We start from the raw sequence: 16,193 nt of genomic DNA, 5'->3' as shown, positions 1-16,193 counted from the left end.
ACACGTGCAGGAAGCACACAGGCTCACACACATACACACAAAATAAATTAAAATGCAATTATATGTTTTAAAAACAAAAAAAATTGGTGCTGGACAGTGGTGATGGGTGCCTTTAATTCCAGCACTTGGGAGACCAAGGCAAGCAGATCTCTGAGCTCGAGGCCAGCCTGGTCTACAGAGTGACTTCCAGGACAGACAAGGCTACACAGAGAAACTCTGTCTCAAAAACCAAGCGCGTGTGTGTTTGTGTGTCTATGTGTCTAACACAGACATGCACACGAGAAGACTGAGTCTGGAGATCATTCTACATTGTGTCTACATTCTAGATGATTACAAGTCACTGCAGAATGAGCCTACTCCAGTTCTGGAACAGACTAGATGCCTGGCACCTGCCCTGGGTTACAAAGACAAGTGAGGTTCTCTGCCCACCTCAGGGTTTGAGTTTGTCATAAAGCTTCTAGGAAACACAGGCGTTTGAAGGGAGTACGATTTTAGGACGCCAGACCTTCATCTGCTCCTTGAAGCCACCTGGGACACTTTCTTTCCCCCGCCATCCTGGATTCCTTCTGCTCCCCGTTTCCTAACCAGCTCCTTCCTAGCCCCACCCTTGACTCAGAACAACTTCAGATAACTCCAGAACCTGTCATCGGTGTTCATGATGCTGAAGCCACTAACCTGCCTGTCCGAAGCTCCTTCCTTCAGGCATGTTCCATCTCTTGATTTCTTAGCTCTCTCTCCAATTTCGTGCTGAGTCAGAATCCGTCTGCCTGTTCACTTGACTACGCTTGCGGCTAGGCACCTGTTCCAATGCCCCGAAGTGTGGGTTCCCCGCTATGTGACTGGCTAGTGACAAATGGTGCTCACACTGCCTGTAATGTGGTCTCGGAGGTCAAGTCTGTGTCCGGCACGGCACGTGGCTCAGAGTAACAGGAAAAGGCAAACATCACGCCCTCGAGAAGCTAGCTCTGGCCTCTGAGGGAGCAGAGGTGGCCGAGGCGAGAGGCACCAATTTCCTCTAACATGAGACAACACCATCTGGGACTCCGGAAACAGCAGAACCAGGAGAGTTTCCAGGAAGAAGGGATATAGAGCAGGGCCACGAAGGGTGGTAAAGGGTGGGCAACCCAGCAGCTGAGGATCAGCACAACGGGGAGGGACGCAGGGCTTGAAATTTAAAGCAGATTTTATAAACAAATGGACACTGGAGGCAGGTTTTAAATCTCAGGTTAGAGAGTGGGGCTGGCATTGTTCAGTGGTAAAGTACTGACCTGGGTTCCATCCCCAACACCAGAAGAAAAACAAGTGGCAGGGATCTCAGAGGCCCATCAGTCTAGAGGTTGTCATCTAGGGCTGGAGAGATGACTCAGACGTTAACAGCACTTGCTGCTCTTGCAGAGGATTGGGGTTTGGTTCTCAGCACCCACACTGGAGAGCTCACACCTGCCTAAATGCCAGCTAGCTTTCAAGGGCACCCTCACACACGTGGCATACACTTATACAGACATGGACAGACATAAAAATACATATTTTCAAGTGCTACCTAGTGAGGTGTGTTCAACAGTCTGTAGAAAGCCTCAGCCAGGGTCTAGCAATCTAGAATAGGTTGGTCCAACAGGAAGCCTACAAAGCATTGCTCCAGACATCGCTGGGTCAAGAGTACAGTGGGTTGAGGCTGTGGGCTTGTGTGATTTGCCTGAAGAGCAGGCGCTACTCCCTAACCCTAAGCAAGCAACCGAGACAGGGTTTCATTTCTTATAAATTTATTACATAATATTATAATAATTATTATTATTAATAATAATATAAGAAACATAGATCTCTGTGGGGTGTATCACAACGTCAGGGTCAGGAGGCCTCAGGACTGGAGCAGGGGGTGAAAGCCCCCAGATGGAACTCCATACAAAAGGAGGGGTGAAGCAGAACTGACCCTGTAAAGTTAAAAACCCAAATTGAACAGAACCAAAAACCCACAGGTAAAGGTGAGACTGTGTATGTGGCAGTCCGTTACAGTGACCGCTGCTGTGTGTGACCTGGTCTGTTGGTGAGGGGGTTAGTGGGTGTGACTCTGTCTAGGGAATGGGGCCGGTGGGCCAGCACAGACCGGCGTGCCAAGCCCCTGGGCCATGAAAACATCTGTTTTCTGTCTTTTTTATTTTTATTAAAAAAAGCTAGAAATAGAAACAGAAACTTGTGAGTGACGTGGATGGAGCTTAGTCCAGACTCCAAACCCTATGTTTAAAAACGCCCCAGGGCCCCCACCCCACAGGTCATTGCTGAGTGTGGGGAGTCACAGTAAGGGGGCCAGGGCACCCTCAGGAGTCTTTGCCTCTCTCCAAGGGCTGTTGTGGCCTGATTTTTTTTTAGTGGTCCCCACAATCCCTTTAGAAGCCCAAAGGGGATACTGCCTGCAGGGGGCCCTTGAGGCCTCCCGAAGTTAAAAGGATTCACCAAGAAATCCTGCTTAAGCTGGGTGAGGCTCAAGAGCAGGCTGAGAAAACAGCACGACTCGCGAGAGCAGCCTTTCTTTGGAGAAGACAGGGCACTTTCACAGGCACACACCCATGCAGGCACCCTGCGCAAGCTTCTGCAACCTCCCACCCACCCAGAACAGCCCCTGGGGACCACTCCACAGTCAGGCACATACAGGGCACCCATGCGCTCAGCCACACCCACTTTTCACAAGCACACAGGCGTGCACACACATATGTGGCACACACACAGGGCAGGAATGGGGAGTCTTTGGGGTGCGAGGCAGGGAGGCTTCTCTGCTGTAGTTGCCCAAGAAGTGGGAAGGTTAGACCCCTCCTTTGGGAGAGACCCTGTGAAGATGATGGCTGGGGTTGGGTTACCGGGGCCCAGCCCCAGGGCAATAATCTCCCAGGCCACCTGGCCCTGCTAGTGCCCAGCAGGCAATGCCTGCCACCCGTCCCCCTGAGCAGCACCTAAAGGGTGGGTGGGGCATACTATAGCTCAGCGAGGGAAAGGGGGCTGAGCCGGGGTCCCCAGGGTGGGCTGCCAGGACCCTGGCTAACCCCAGGCCAGCTGGAGTGTCCCCTGCCCTGTATGGGGTGGCAGTGAGGGGCCGGAGATGGAAGACTGGGCAGCTGTGGCGGGACCAGCGAGAGGACTAGAGGGGAAGAGGGTGGGAACTGTTACGGACAGAGATATTTGTTCCTTTTCTCGTTCCAAATATAGAGTGGATTAAAATATGTAAAACAGGGGGCTCCGTGGCCCCCATCGAGAACCCCAATGTCTCCCCCCTCCCCCCGAGTCACCAAGGCGTGTCCTGACCTCGCATGCTGGACTAGGTTCCCCCTCTGGGAGAATGGCCACCAGGAGCTGTGAAGGAGGTGGTCAGGCCAGAGCACCCTGCCCTAACCCCCTTCCACCCAGCCCCCCTGGTCCGCGCCCTTACTGTGTGCTGGGTGGGGTTCAGCGGCAGGGGAGGGCACTAAGCAATGTACAGGGCAAGTCTCCAAGCAACAGCAAACAGGACGATTCATGCAACATTCCTGGCCCGGGCGCCGTGGTAGGGGGCGAGCCGAGCCTGCGGCCTGGAGTAGGGGTAGGGGCCCTGCCGGCAGGGCGCAGCAGGAACGGGAGAGGAAGTGGGGCGTCAGCTGCCATCCAGCTGCCTGAGCGCACGCTCGATGTTCATGCGGTGGCCAACGCGTGTGACGCCCAGCTCCACGAAGTCGTCCTTGGTGAGCGCAGGCAGGTGTGCGCCTTCGATCTCATGGTCCTCGAAGCGGTCTCGGTGCTCACCCAAGTGGATGCTCTCCAACCAGTCGCCCACATCGAACTTGCTCCAGAGCTGCAGGGGCTTCTGCTGGAATGGCCTACGGGGGCCAGCACTGGGGCCAGAGCCGGGAGAAGGCGAGGGCAGCGGAGATGGCGAGGGGGAGCGGCTGCGCGCACTCACACTTCGCACCACGAAGCGCACTTCCTTGGGTTCGTGCGGGATGGAGAGGCTGGACGACTTGAGGATGGTGGGAGGCGTGAGGCCGAAGGGCCGCCCCGCGCCTCCCACACCCGCCCCCAGCCCCTCCACCCGCTCCAGCGATGCGGGCTTCACTGGGCTCGGGGCTCGTCTCGCCACGGGGTACCGGCCGCTGGGCCGCACCGAGTAGGAGGCCCCTCCGCCCGGGCCCCCGGGGCTGCGTTGCGCTGAGATGGTGCTCAGCTCACCGAGGCTGCTGAAGAGCCTGCGGAGGGAGAGTGGGTGAGGGCCAGGTGAGGGGCGGAAAGTAAAGTCGGGGTGGACAGAGGGGAGCAGAGCCAGGAGGACTAGGGCTGGAGGAATATCCTGTGGTCACTTTTTTAAAAAATGAAAACCAAAAACATCTTGGCCTGTGCCTTGCCTTACTCTGGGGGATTCTCAGACTGACTGGAATCTTAAGGAGTAAGACTAGTCCCCCACAGAGCTCTCCATGGAGGCCCCAATGGCATTCCACCGAAGAAGAAGAGTTTCTCATTGACAAGAGCCGCTTGCCCCTCCCTGCCAGCCTCTAACACAGTCGTCTGCGGGCATGGGTTCCGTGCACAGATGCTCTGGACTGTAAGACTAGAACAGTATCTTGACCGCTCTCCACATACAACTCAGTTCCCAAGCTCGAACAGACCCAGAAAACCCGGGCCAGTCTCAGAGACACCCGAGTCATGGTAAAGGCTGGCAGTGGCAGAAGACCAAACAGGTCCACGAACACTGGAGACAAACACCAGGCAGGGCTCACACCCACAAGAGGTTGAGGCAATAGCACACGGTAACTGGAAGACAGTCTCCCTGCACAGAAGAGCACACCACAGCAGCAATGGTGACGAGATGTGCTGCGGTCATGCAGCAGTGATGGCAGACATGTAGTAGCACACGGGCAGACACACAAGGCACATGGTACCTCCGTTCCCAGCCTCACCTGGCAGGATCCTGGACTTCCAGCCCTGCCCCAGCCTGCCTGGCTGGAGGCCAGCCTGAGGTGGCTGCCCTAAAGGAAGCCTACTCCCATGGCCCCTCATTCCCATCTCGACCCCTTACTACGGCCAAGGACAGTCTCGGTCGCCGTCAGTAGCACCAAAGCCCCACGTAGCCATGCAGAGCAGCCAGGGGCAGCCAGGCACAGCGTGTGAACTGCGAGAGGCATGGGATGGGCATGCTCACTTACACAGCCGGCACTCGGGACCACCGCGCAGCTAGACAGAGCAGCCACATGCAGATGGGCAGGAAAGAGCAATGAGAGAGAGTGTTAGCAGGCCAGGCCCACAACGCCTTCGGTCACAACCACACAGTGGGCAGCCAGGTTCAGGGACCCCTGTGGGACACTCTATGGAGGCTGGAACTCAGAAGGTACTGGGGAAGAGAAAGTCCCTAGGAGAGCTAGGCTAGAAGGTGTCCGATTTACCTGCCACCTCTCTCTGGCTCTCTCCGCTGTGCAGTGCAGACTGTTAAGCGCGGCTTAGCAGTGTCTTGCAGTCTGCTAAGTCTCTCCACTGTCTGACCAACCTCCCTCCAGCTGCCACCTCACCCCCCACCCCCACAATGCCTTCTCTCTTAAGCTGGCCTAAGTTCCTGCCCACTCTGTACAGTATCCACAGTGCCTATTCCACACCAGCCAGAGTCCCCTCAACACCTCTCTCTCCTTGTTATAGTTCAGCTATGTAATATTCCCTTAAAAGGTTTGCGTTCTGAAGGTGCAGTGGTGTATCCAATCACTGAGCGGTAACTGGATCATGAGGGCTTTGTCCTAACCAATGAATTAATATTCTGATTGGGGGTTGGCTATGGCGTCACACACCTTTAATCCCAGCACTCAGCAGGCAAAGGCAGGCAGATCTCTGTCACTCTGAGGCAAGTCTGATCTACATAGCAAGCCCGGGCCAGCCAAGGCTACATGTTAAGACTCTGCTCCCCTCCCCCTCAAAAAAAACATCAATAATGATCACAACAATACATTGATGAATTCATAATTTGATGGTCTTATTCCTTCCCCTTCTGGGTCTTTCTCTCTTCCTGGCTGCCCTGAAATGACTCACTACCCCAAACCCCTCCCCAATTATAATGCTCTCCCTAGCAATGGGGCCAAGAAACCACAGACTGAAATCTCTGAAACTATAAACCAAAATACATCTTCCCTATTCAAGTTGTTCCTGTAAGGCAAAATCTGTCACAGAGAAGAGAAAGCTAACACATTCCGTTAAAGCAACTTTCTACTTATCCCTTGCACGGATTACTCCTTCCCTGGAGACATTATTTTAATGGCTCTTTCCTCAGCCTGTCCATATTGCTTCCTCCCAACTGCTCAGACCCCCTGGTAGAGCTTCTTGAAGAAGCCAGACAGTGGCCCCAACACAAATATTCCAAGAACATCCCAGGTATACACACGGGAACAGGCAAAGCCCCCAGAAGAAACTTTCACTCCTATGGAACCTGGCCTCATGGAGCCATCTTGGCTTTGGGGGCAAAGTGGGGTGGCAAACAGAGGTGAGGTGCGCTGGAAGCATAGTTGTGAGGTCAGATTGTAGTCACATACGGAGTAAAACAAAGCCAGGAATGTCACCTTGCCTGTTTCTCCCCCTGAACTCATGCTGACCCTCACCCGGCATCTGTGTCACGGAACAGACATCTACACAAGACCTACTCCAAGGGTTAGGTTTCAGCAGCTACACTGGAGGCTACAAAACAGTCGTAAGGCAGTGCAGTGGGAGCTTTAAGCAGAGCTCAGAAGAGAGTCTGGGTCCAAAAGGTCTAAGCTGGGCCAAGCAGCTATACCTGTCTGGATAGCGTCAAGGCCTTCCTTCCTGGCAGGGGTGACTGGAGGCCTGGGCTGAGGGCAAACTGGCTTCAGAGGCACCCAGGGTCCGGAAACATGAGTCTGTAGCCAGTGGACTGGGAGTAGAGAGAGGGCTGGTCATAAACCTCAACAACCTCCACCAGTGTTGGAGATGTTGGGAAGCCTAGAAAAGAAGCCCAAGGAAGGGTGTGTATGCAAGGAGTAGCCAAACTATTAGTGTCTGTTCCCTGCCCACCTCTTGGGGAAGAGCTCTACCTACATTGTCCCCAGGGCAGAAACCCCAGTTTGTACAAATCTGATTTCAACATGTTTACACACTGACCACTAAATCGTCAGACTGTGTCCACCACAAGGTCACCTCACAGCATCTGCTGCCCTCCAGGGTGCTCCTGGCTGATGCCGTCTCTAAGACCTTGCCCCCCTCAGGCAGTCCCAGTCAGTGAGACTGACCTCTGCCCCTGGCCACCACCAAGGCTGTAGGCAGGGTCCCCTGGCTGACCAGCCGGTTTATCTGCTTCCTTGGAGGAACCCTTTCTTCAGCGGCTTCCTTCCCGGATGAATTTTCTAGCCCACACTCTTTCATAAGCTGTACTTTCTGAGGCCGAGTCATCTACCCCCATTCTCTGCTATGACTAATAAGCCCAGGAATGCCATATGTGAGAACCCATGGGTTTCTTCTGAGCTCAAGGTTTCTACTGGGATCTCTTAACCCCTCTTAACATACAGGATATCCAACCCTGCCTCGGTGTACAGCACCCACATGAGAGACCTGGGGCCCCTCTACTTTTTATCCTTGGCAAATGTCACCAATTCCTCACATTAATCCAGGTCCTTTTTCATCAAAGGAGCCCAGGCCCCTCATAGTTTCAGGTCCTTATACCATCCACCCTCCTTTCCCTTCACCTTTTCCTTCCCTTCTCTTTCTCCTTCCCCCTCCCTTTCTCTCCGCTGGGGATAAAAGACAGGCCTCATGCATGCCAGTAAGCCTTCCACAGCTCAGCGACATCCCAGCCCTTCAATTCCTTCTTTGCAGTTTCCTTGACTCCTGGATCCGGGTGCAAACTCAGGAATAGAATACACCCTGACAAAAAGATGTCACCCTACAAACACACCACAACATCTTCCTCCAGAGACCGCCTTACCTCTGTCAGCCCACTGATACCAACAGGCAAGCAAAGATTCCTATTCGGGCCTGGCCAGTACCTCAGGCCTACTTGCCTTTGCACTCAGGTGGGTCAGGTCTAGGCCTGTGGATTTTGGCAATTTGGAGGCCCCATCTCATTACAGGACAATTCTTAGTAGGAACACAGATCAAGCAGGATCTAAGAATCTCCGTAAGTCCTCTCTGCTGCCTGGCCTGTGTAACACTGACATGCCCAGGGTCCCTCTGTCTTCTCTTATGATCTCTTTCTCTACCCTAGCAGAGTCTGGACTTTTGAGAATGCATGTGCATTTGATCTGCAGAGACACATATGCATCCCATCCCCAGTATCCACCTGGTCTCAAGAACCTTCATGTATGACTGTGCCAGCACACAGGCTCTGTCCACACCCTTAACATGCAAGCGGGACCTGTATCAGACAGACAGGGCAGGGCTTTGCAGAGCCACCTGACTGGAAAATGGGTCTCCTGTGAGATCTCAGTGACCTCAACAGGTCGAATGAACAGGGCACATTTTGACCACCCACACACAAGCATGTGGGGCGGGGGGGAGGCACTCAGAAACACTGCGGCAAATATTTCCAAAGCTATTTCACCATGGTTTCTTTAAACATAAGTGAGGATCTGCCAGGTATAAAACTGAGTCAGCTGGCATGACTGCACACACCTGTGATCCCAGCACTTGGGAGGCAACAAGGGGAAGGATCTTAGGCTTAAGGCCAATTTGGGTTTCACAGTGAGTTCAATACTACCCTAAAGTTATATAAAAAGGCTCTATCTCAAGTGGGTGAGATGGCTCAGTAGGTGATGGCTCTTGCAGCCAAGCCTGATGACCTGTTCAATCCCTGATACCCACAAAATGCAAAAACAATATTGACTTCCCATAAGTTATTATGTGACTTCCACATGTACACCATAAAATGTGTACACACACGCACACACATACACATATAATAAATAAAGGTAGAAGAGAAAGGAAGAAAGAAAGAAAGAAAGAAAGAAAGGAAGGAAGGAAGGAAGGAAGGAAGGAAGGAAGAAAGAAAGAAAGAAAGAAAGAAAGAAAGAAAGAAGAAAAAAGAAAGGTCCTATATCTCAATAAAACAAAGCAGGGGAGCGTAGCCCAACAGCTGACCATTTGCCTAGTATGCACAAGGCCCTGCGTTCAATCCTCAGCACCAATCCCTCCCCAGAAAGCCAAGGCAAAACAGCACTGCTGTAGGTTTCAAACCACATGGAAGATTCAAGCCCAAACACGAGACCCAGAAGAAAGTGGAATCTGGAGACAGGCGCAGGTCTCAAGACAGACAGCTGGGGCTCCACAACCAGCTGCGGGGCCCAAGGTTGGGTTTGAAATGATGAACAAATAACACACAGCCTAAGTCAGGCCTTTTCAGACATGAGAATCTGTCCAGCTAGAACTTCAACCAGAAGTGAAAGTACAGGTGGGAACATGGAGCAGCACCAAGAACAACATTACCCTCCAGCCTCAACCAACAATGGGCCCAATGTAAATGAGCTGATCAAAAAGTTCAGACTGTTGAGCTCCTGTGGCTAGACTTTATCACTGCCTGGACTAAGACATCTGTAGAGAAGGTAGACAAAAAAGGGTCATTCCCAACTTGGTGGAATCCATCAAGAGACAGATGAGCCTGGTAGGTAAAACCAGGGGACCACACACGGACCAAAGATGTGGCACAAGGATGTGACCTCTGCCAGGACAGATCCTGAGAAGGACACAGTCACACCCAGACACCAGAACGTCACACACTTTATTAGACACTTCTCTAAGAGAAAGGCTCATTGGTGATTTTGATCCCAAAGTCAGACATGAATACTGGATTCCAGCCCCCACTGGCTACCAGGCCAGTGTGAGCTACAGCCCCCAACAGACATCAAAGCCAGAGTGTCCACAAAGACAGACAAAAGACCAGGTCTGAAATAAGCTGGATGTACACAAAGTCACAAGTGCCCCATGCCTGTAGCCAGAAACGAAAGCCCTGTGGCAGACAGCAGGACACACTCCAGGTGACCGTTGTTACACCCAGATATGACAATGTGATTGCCCGCACTGAAGAAACAGAGGTAGGAGGATCAAAGCCAGTTCAGACAGCATAGCAAGACCCTGTTTCCAAAACCAAAAATAAAGAGACCAAAAGGTAGAAGAAAAGTGAGTGGGAACAGAACGAAATACAGAGGCAAATGGAGGAACACAGGGTACGAGGCAGTTTAGTGACGCTAAGCTGAGTGAGCGCTCAGTATAATTTATTACTTATATAGCTAAGAAATGCCATGAGTAACAGCGATACAGCAAAAGTCTACCACTGCAATGTAAAATTACGGAGTACAAACGCAGTGTGTTACGAAAGGTGCTACTAGGAACCTAAGAGATCTTTGCCTGTGCGCCCATGATATAGCACTTGCATTAAGCTTCCTTTTATTGATTTAATATATGTTTATTGAGGCCCTGCAATGGGCTAAGCAATAAGCTATGCACAACTTTCACCGAGAAAAGCAGCAGGAAGGAACAGAAGGGCTAGTGATGGGTGGAAAGACAATGAAGAAAAAGGTCCGGTGAAGGTTGTATCAGGACACCTCTATCTTTGAGGATCCAGTTTTGTAGGCAAACCTGAGAGCCCAGCCACTCATCCTGACTGGTCCATATCTACCACACCTACCCTAAGGGTGCCTTCATCACTGAACTACTGAGAAGGGCTTTCAATTCTGGCTGAGAAAAGAGGCCACAAAGGGAGAAGGCCTGAGAACAAGCCACTTGAACGTCAGCGATGTCCCTGAACCTCTTAAGAGAGGCAGTGTGAACTTCACAAGCTCCCATTCATCTTTTGGATCCTAACCTGAAGAATGTAAAATGAGCAGGCCCTTCGAGTAAGACCTGCTCACCACTTTGGGAACTCTGTCTTCCACAGTTGACAGTGAAGGGCACCTAAGAAACAAGGAGTGTGGAATCAGGAGGTGGCCTTCCACCCAAACCCAGCACAAGGGGACCTTGGGGCAAAGGCAGAAGCAGCTTGAGAAACACAGACAAGAAGCTGGCCAGAACTGGTCAGCTGTCACAAGAACCCATGCAGTCCACATGGGAGCCCCAGAGAACGTTCCCAAGAAAGGACCTGAAGGATCAACCCAAAGTGCTGACAGCTTCTGCCTACAAAACGTTAGCAACAACCTTAGCAACATCCAGACCCCAGATCAGCAACTCCTCCTGTCCCCATCATTACTAGGGGGAGGGGCAGACAGGACAAGGAAGGAAAAGAGATGAAAAAGGAGATGGTGTGATTTCCAACTCTTCCTGATGGAGCCTTATATATCACATCCAGGACTTTGTGTGTAAGGGTCCCACAAGGTGCCACAAGACAAATATTTCTAGGGCAGAACCTAAGAAATTTGTATCAAGTCCCTAAAGAAAAAGAAGCAAGGCAGAAAGAAGGCTGCTCTAGGAGAGGTGACACCTGTCATATGGAGCAGCCATACTATCAGAAAGAGAAACGAAATGGAGCCAGGGGACAGAAGACACGGGGCCAAAGAGCTGCTGGGAAGGAAGAGCAGCCCCGGAGCACAACAGGAAAAGACCCTGAACGGCAGAGGCACCCTGAGTTAGAAACCAGAGTAAAGAGTTGCGAACCTGCAGCAGGACCTCCAAAGAGTCCTGGAAGATAGGATTCCTGGACCTAAGTCTTGTGGGTACCCAGGCCCACTGCCTGCACCAAAAGCGATGCAGAGAGCAACTGTACTAAAGAGCCTTCTACCTCAGACAGCAAAGCAAGACCAGACGAAGATAAAGAGGTGGATGGGGGACACCAATGCCATGGACAGATGAGAGATGGGACAGAAGGAAGCCTGTAAATGAACGGAAGGAACAAAGACAGGGGGACGGGCCCCTCCCCACATCACCCTGCTCACCGAGCTGCTGCAATGGGCGACGACTTCTTAGCAGGGTCCAGCAGGCTGCCCAGGCCACCAACGGGTTCCTCCCCCAAGGAGCGTGTGTCTTTGTTCAGCTGCTGCAGACGGGAGCTGAGCTCACTGATCACAGTTGGTTTGTCATCTTCAGGCCCAGGGAGCCCCCGACTCTCCACGGGGTCCCCCCACAGCTTGGACCTTCTCTGGAAGAGGTAGCGAGGGCGGGCAGGCCCAGCAGCAGAAGCCAACCCAGTGGAGGCAGCATGGTGCTGCTGGGCCATGAGCTCACTGTCCGAGGATTGCTTCAGCAACGGGTCCCTGAAGGTCACCGGCCCCTTCCCCAGCGGGGACTTGAGCTTGGGCTTGGGAGGCACTGGTGGCTTCTCGAGTAGAAAAGTGTGTCCATCGGCAAAGGAGGTGTGGGTGTCAGTGAGTTCCCCACTCTCCGAGCTCAGGGTGGACATGCTGGACACTGTGGAAATGGTGCTTGTGGTCTCCAGATGGGGGTCACTGGAGCTTCGAGTGTCAGCCTCCTCTACTCCAGAGTCAGCTGCAGACTCAGGGGCAGGGGGCAGCTCGCTGCTGGGCTTCCCTGAGGCCGGGCTGGGTACCGTGGTGGGCAAGGGGCCCGGTCCAGGGGGTGGGGTGGCCAGCAGGATCCCATTGGCAAACTCTTCAGGAGGTGGCACTAGCCCAATGCGGGCCAGCTCCTCCCTAGTTTCTTCATCGCTGGAGGACAGCTGAGCAGGTGGCAGGTTCACAGCAAATACCAGCTCTGGCTCTTCCTCTGAGCTACCTTGGCCTGGCCCGGGATCTGATGGGATGCTGCCAGGGGGCTGGGCCCGGGGGCTTGGCATAGGCTCTGCCACAGTCGCAGCCTGCATGGGGGCTGGGGCCAGCTCCGGAGTACCCGGGCGCTCCTCTTCAGCCCCCAGCCTGTTGGGCTCCTGTCCATTGCTGGTGGCATGCACAACAATAAGACCAGCTGGCCGCTGCAAGGACGTGTCCAAGACGCTGAGGATCATGGATTTCTTGTCCTCTGGTGACTTCCGCTCTTCCCGAGGGGATTTCTCTGCCTCTCTGCGAGCAGGCACCGGAATCCAGGCTGGGCTCCGAGGAGAGAAGGCTGGTGAAGCCAACGACCCTCTCTCGGAGTCTCGGGTCTGCACATCCACAAAGAGGGGTCCAGGGCGGTCAGCATCAGGGCTGTGCACAGGTGTGGGGGACCGGGAAGGCGTTTGCGAGGCCAGAGCCCGCTCTCGGGCAGCCAGAGCAAGGGCTAGGGGTGAGCTAGGATCCAAGGGTTTGCCAGTGAGAGGGTGGATGAAAGTGGAGCCTGAGGGCCCAAGGCTAGGGCCACTGACCAATGGCTTCAGAGCTGAGACAGGGGAGGGGAGCAGCAAATCACGGCCAGTGGGGGCGCCTGTCCCTAGGACGCGCTCATCAATGGAGCGGGAGGGCTGTAGGGATGGCAGCTCTGCGCTGGGAGGGCTACCCTCGATGGCACCCACAGATAGGAACACAGTGGAACGGCGTCGCTCCTCCAGGCGCCGCTCCTTGCCGGGGCCAGGGCCAGGGCCGCCAAAAGCGAGCCCCAGACCTTCTCCAGAGCCGTAGTCAAGGCCACCCGGCCGGGGCCCACGGTGCGTTGGGGAGGGATCTCGTGCAAAGCTTCCACCCACTGGACCGGGGCTACCCACGGCCAGGGCCGCGCGCTCCTGAGCGTCCTCCACCTGAAGTTGCTTCACCAGTGGGCTCTTGCGGCGCTGTGGTTTCGATGGAGCAAAGAGACTGGCACTGAAGGCGCCCAGGTTGGCATAAGGGCTATCAGGGCCGGACGGTCGAGGCCGGCGCTTGGGGCGCTCAGGTGGTGTAGCTGCAGGCACCGGCCGGGGGACATCGCCCACTTCTGGCGCAGAGTCCTGCAAGATGATCATGGAGCGCGCACGCTTCTGACGCTCAGGGTAGGGCAGCGGGCCCAGAGGAGCTCCAGAATCATACAGACCAGCGGCCCCCGCTCCAAGGCGAGCCTCCAGGCCTGGCTTGAAGCTGGAGCGCACAGTGTCAAAGGCTCGGCCTGGCGGTGGCGGCGGTGAGAATGTGGGAGGTGGCCCGGAGTCGAAGTAGTAGGGCGCGGGTGGGGGTGGTGGAGCGGTCTGCGGAGGGGGTGGAATGCCACGACCTTCACGCACTGTGTCCTGCATTGATGTGCTGCGTGGGAAGCGCCCTTCCAGTAGGGATGCCAGCTTCTCATCCTCCCCTGGGGACGGAGGGGCCAGGTAAGTCTGGCAAGGATGCTGGCCACTGAAAGACCTCTCTGGACCCAGTGCCACTGGCTAGTCCTATCCTGCCTTCAACCCTGAGTGGCCACAGCCCCACCAAAGAAGATGGGATCAGGGCCCCGTGGAAGGTCAAGGAAGAGCGCAAAAGCTCTGAGCAGGCCACCCACACTCTGTGCCAAATCCTGCACAGGTAGGGAGAGCTCAGTTGAAAGTCCAGAAGCGACCCCCACCCACAGTGTGGAGGGCTGCTCCTGCAGCGGAACTGGGACAGGACCCAAACTCTGACTGCCTGGACTGAGGCCATAATCTCTCCAAGCCCTGTACATATGGAGCAGGCCATGAGAAGACACCAGGAGTGTATAGCCCCCCCCACACACACACAAACTGTTAGGAGAATGGGGTGGGGGTGGGGGTTAGGGCTTCCCACACAAGGAGGAGCAAAGCTAACTCAGAAACATTCATAGTGTTGAACAAGCAGGAGCCAACAGAGACCCTGGTAGCAACCAGAGATGGAAAGAAGAAAGGTGGTCAGAAAGGATACCCCCCCCCAGCACCCAAAGTAATAACACATCAGTGAGGGGATGCAGGACAGTGGTAATGGATCCTGGGCACTGATACCCAGGGTAGGTGGCTGGGAAATACGCCACACTGGTTCCTTGGAGAGACTCTCAAGCACTGGCCTGCAGGATACTAGGAAGTTGGTACCCTAGCCAGAGGTTAAAATTTAGAGAAGCTGGATAGGTAGCCGGAAGGAAGAATGGATGGGTAAACTAAACTGAAAATGAAGACATGTTTCGGTTTTACCCCTACTGTCTCGTGTTAATACCCCCAAGCCAGGGGGTAAGCCCCACTTGGGCCTGTTCTCTCAGAGGCTACACTTGACTAAAAACGAGCCCCATCCTCTTGTCCAGAGATGTGTCATTAGCCTAGATCCATGCGGAACCTCCCGTGTCATTTCAGACATAAGACCTGTGTTCCATACAGTGAGACTTGTAAACACTGAGCGGCTCGATCGAAGAAGTAGAAGGCAGGCTTGGCAGCAACCCACTGTCTCTAGCTCTATCAGGAGTCCGCTCAGGACTAGCAAGGGTAGGGCTGCTGCAGACTTAGGCTTGAATTCCAGCTTAGCCACTTTTCGGAATCTGTTTCATCCCAGGACCTTTCTTGCCCCTATCACAGGGCTATTTACAGCTTACAGTTCAAGGCTACAGGGAGTGACACCAAGAAAGACGACTGAGGCCACAGCGGGTTATTTCAAGGTCTGCCTAGCCGGTCTTGGGCCTCCTCCCGATGCCATTCCTACAGAGCACAGAACATGTACTGAACATTCGCAAGCCTGTGTGCTCGGTGGAGCTATGTAGGAAGAACTCACATAGATCTTAAGGTTACAGGAGGTAGGAATGATGTGTGACAATGGAAGAGGGGGTGGAATTTAATACAAACGGCACGGTAGGCTGTGCCTGAGGGAAAAGCAAAATCACCTGCCTCGAAAGGAATAAGGGTCTGTTGGAGACCCTAGAATAAAGAAAGACCTTCTCTGTCTTCCGGTCTGCAGCAGGACTGTTTCCTGGGTACCGGATGTGTCCTCAAGACACAGGGCCTGGATAAAAGGACCGTTGCAACGACCACAACTCAAGGAAGATCCCGAACAGTCCCTACCGGCAGTATCCGTGTTTGCAGACTGTTGTCCTAGGGTTCCAACAGTTGTATTACATGCCCAGGGACAAGCAGTCAGATCTGAAGTGGGAGCCCAAGGAGCCTGAGAACTCGGCCGATGGTCATGCTGGCAACTGGCAGTGTCCTAGCCATGGGGAACTAAAGTTGAGCACCTGCTTCCCGACTGGTCAGCTATGTGCAGCTGGGAAGAGCTAGCCGGCTTGCCAAGGAGCTTGAGGCCGATATGAGGAGTACATAGATCTGGGTCTACAGTAGCCAACTCTGGGAAAGGCCATCCAGGAAGAGTGAGGGCAGACAAGCAGCAATGGGTATGGGACTAGTGTCCTAGAAAGTCTGCAACAGATACCCCCGATGAAACAGGGCAGGACTGCTG

General features: G+C 53.9%; 1 protein-coding gene across 4 annotated transcripts in view; it reads right to left on the bottom strand.

Moving 5' to 3' along the window:
* Positions 1-1,743: 1,743 nt before the first annotated feature.
* Positions 1,744-16,193, bottom strand: part of Shank3 (SH3 and multiple ankyrin repeat domains 3) — a 60,529-nt gene continuing 46,079 nt past the window's right edge. For 2 of the 4 annotated variants that reach the window (XM_075960358.1, XM_075960357.1), the window contains 2 exons: positions 11,862-14,121; positions 1,744-4,205 (listed from right to left, as the gene is read on the bottom strand). In XM_075960358.1, coding sequence (XP_075816473.1) covers positions 3,617-4,205; positions 11,862-14,121 — 2,849 coding nt within the window. In that variant the 3' untranslated portion in view covers positions 1,744-3,616. Of the gene's footprint in view, positions 4,206-5,159; positions 5,188-6,763; positions 6,881-11,861; positions 14,122-16,193 lie in introns of all 4 variants that reach the window. The other 2 variants (XM_075960360.1, XM_075960359.1) reach the window with 2 other exon arrangements.

This window comes from Microtus pennsylvanicus, chromosome 2, assembly GCF_037038515.1.
Source record: "Microtus pennsylvanicus isolate mMicPen1 chromosome 2, mMicPen1.hap1, whole genome shotgun sequence".
Lineage (NCBI taxonomy): Eukaryota > Metazoa > Chordata > Mammalia > Rodentia > Cricetidae > Microtus > Microtus pennsylvanicus.
Note: the sequence above shows the minus strand (reverse complement) of the source record. Positions and strands in the feature narration are given on the sequence as shown.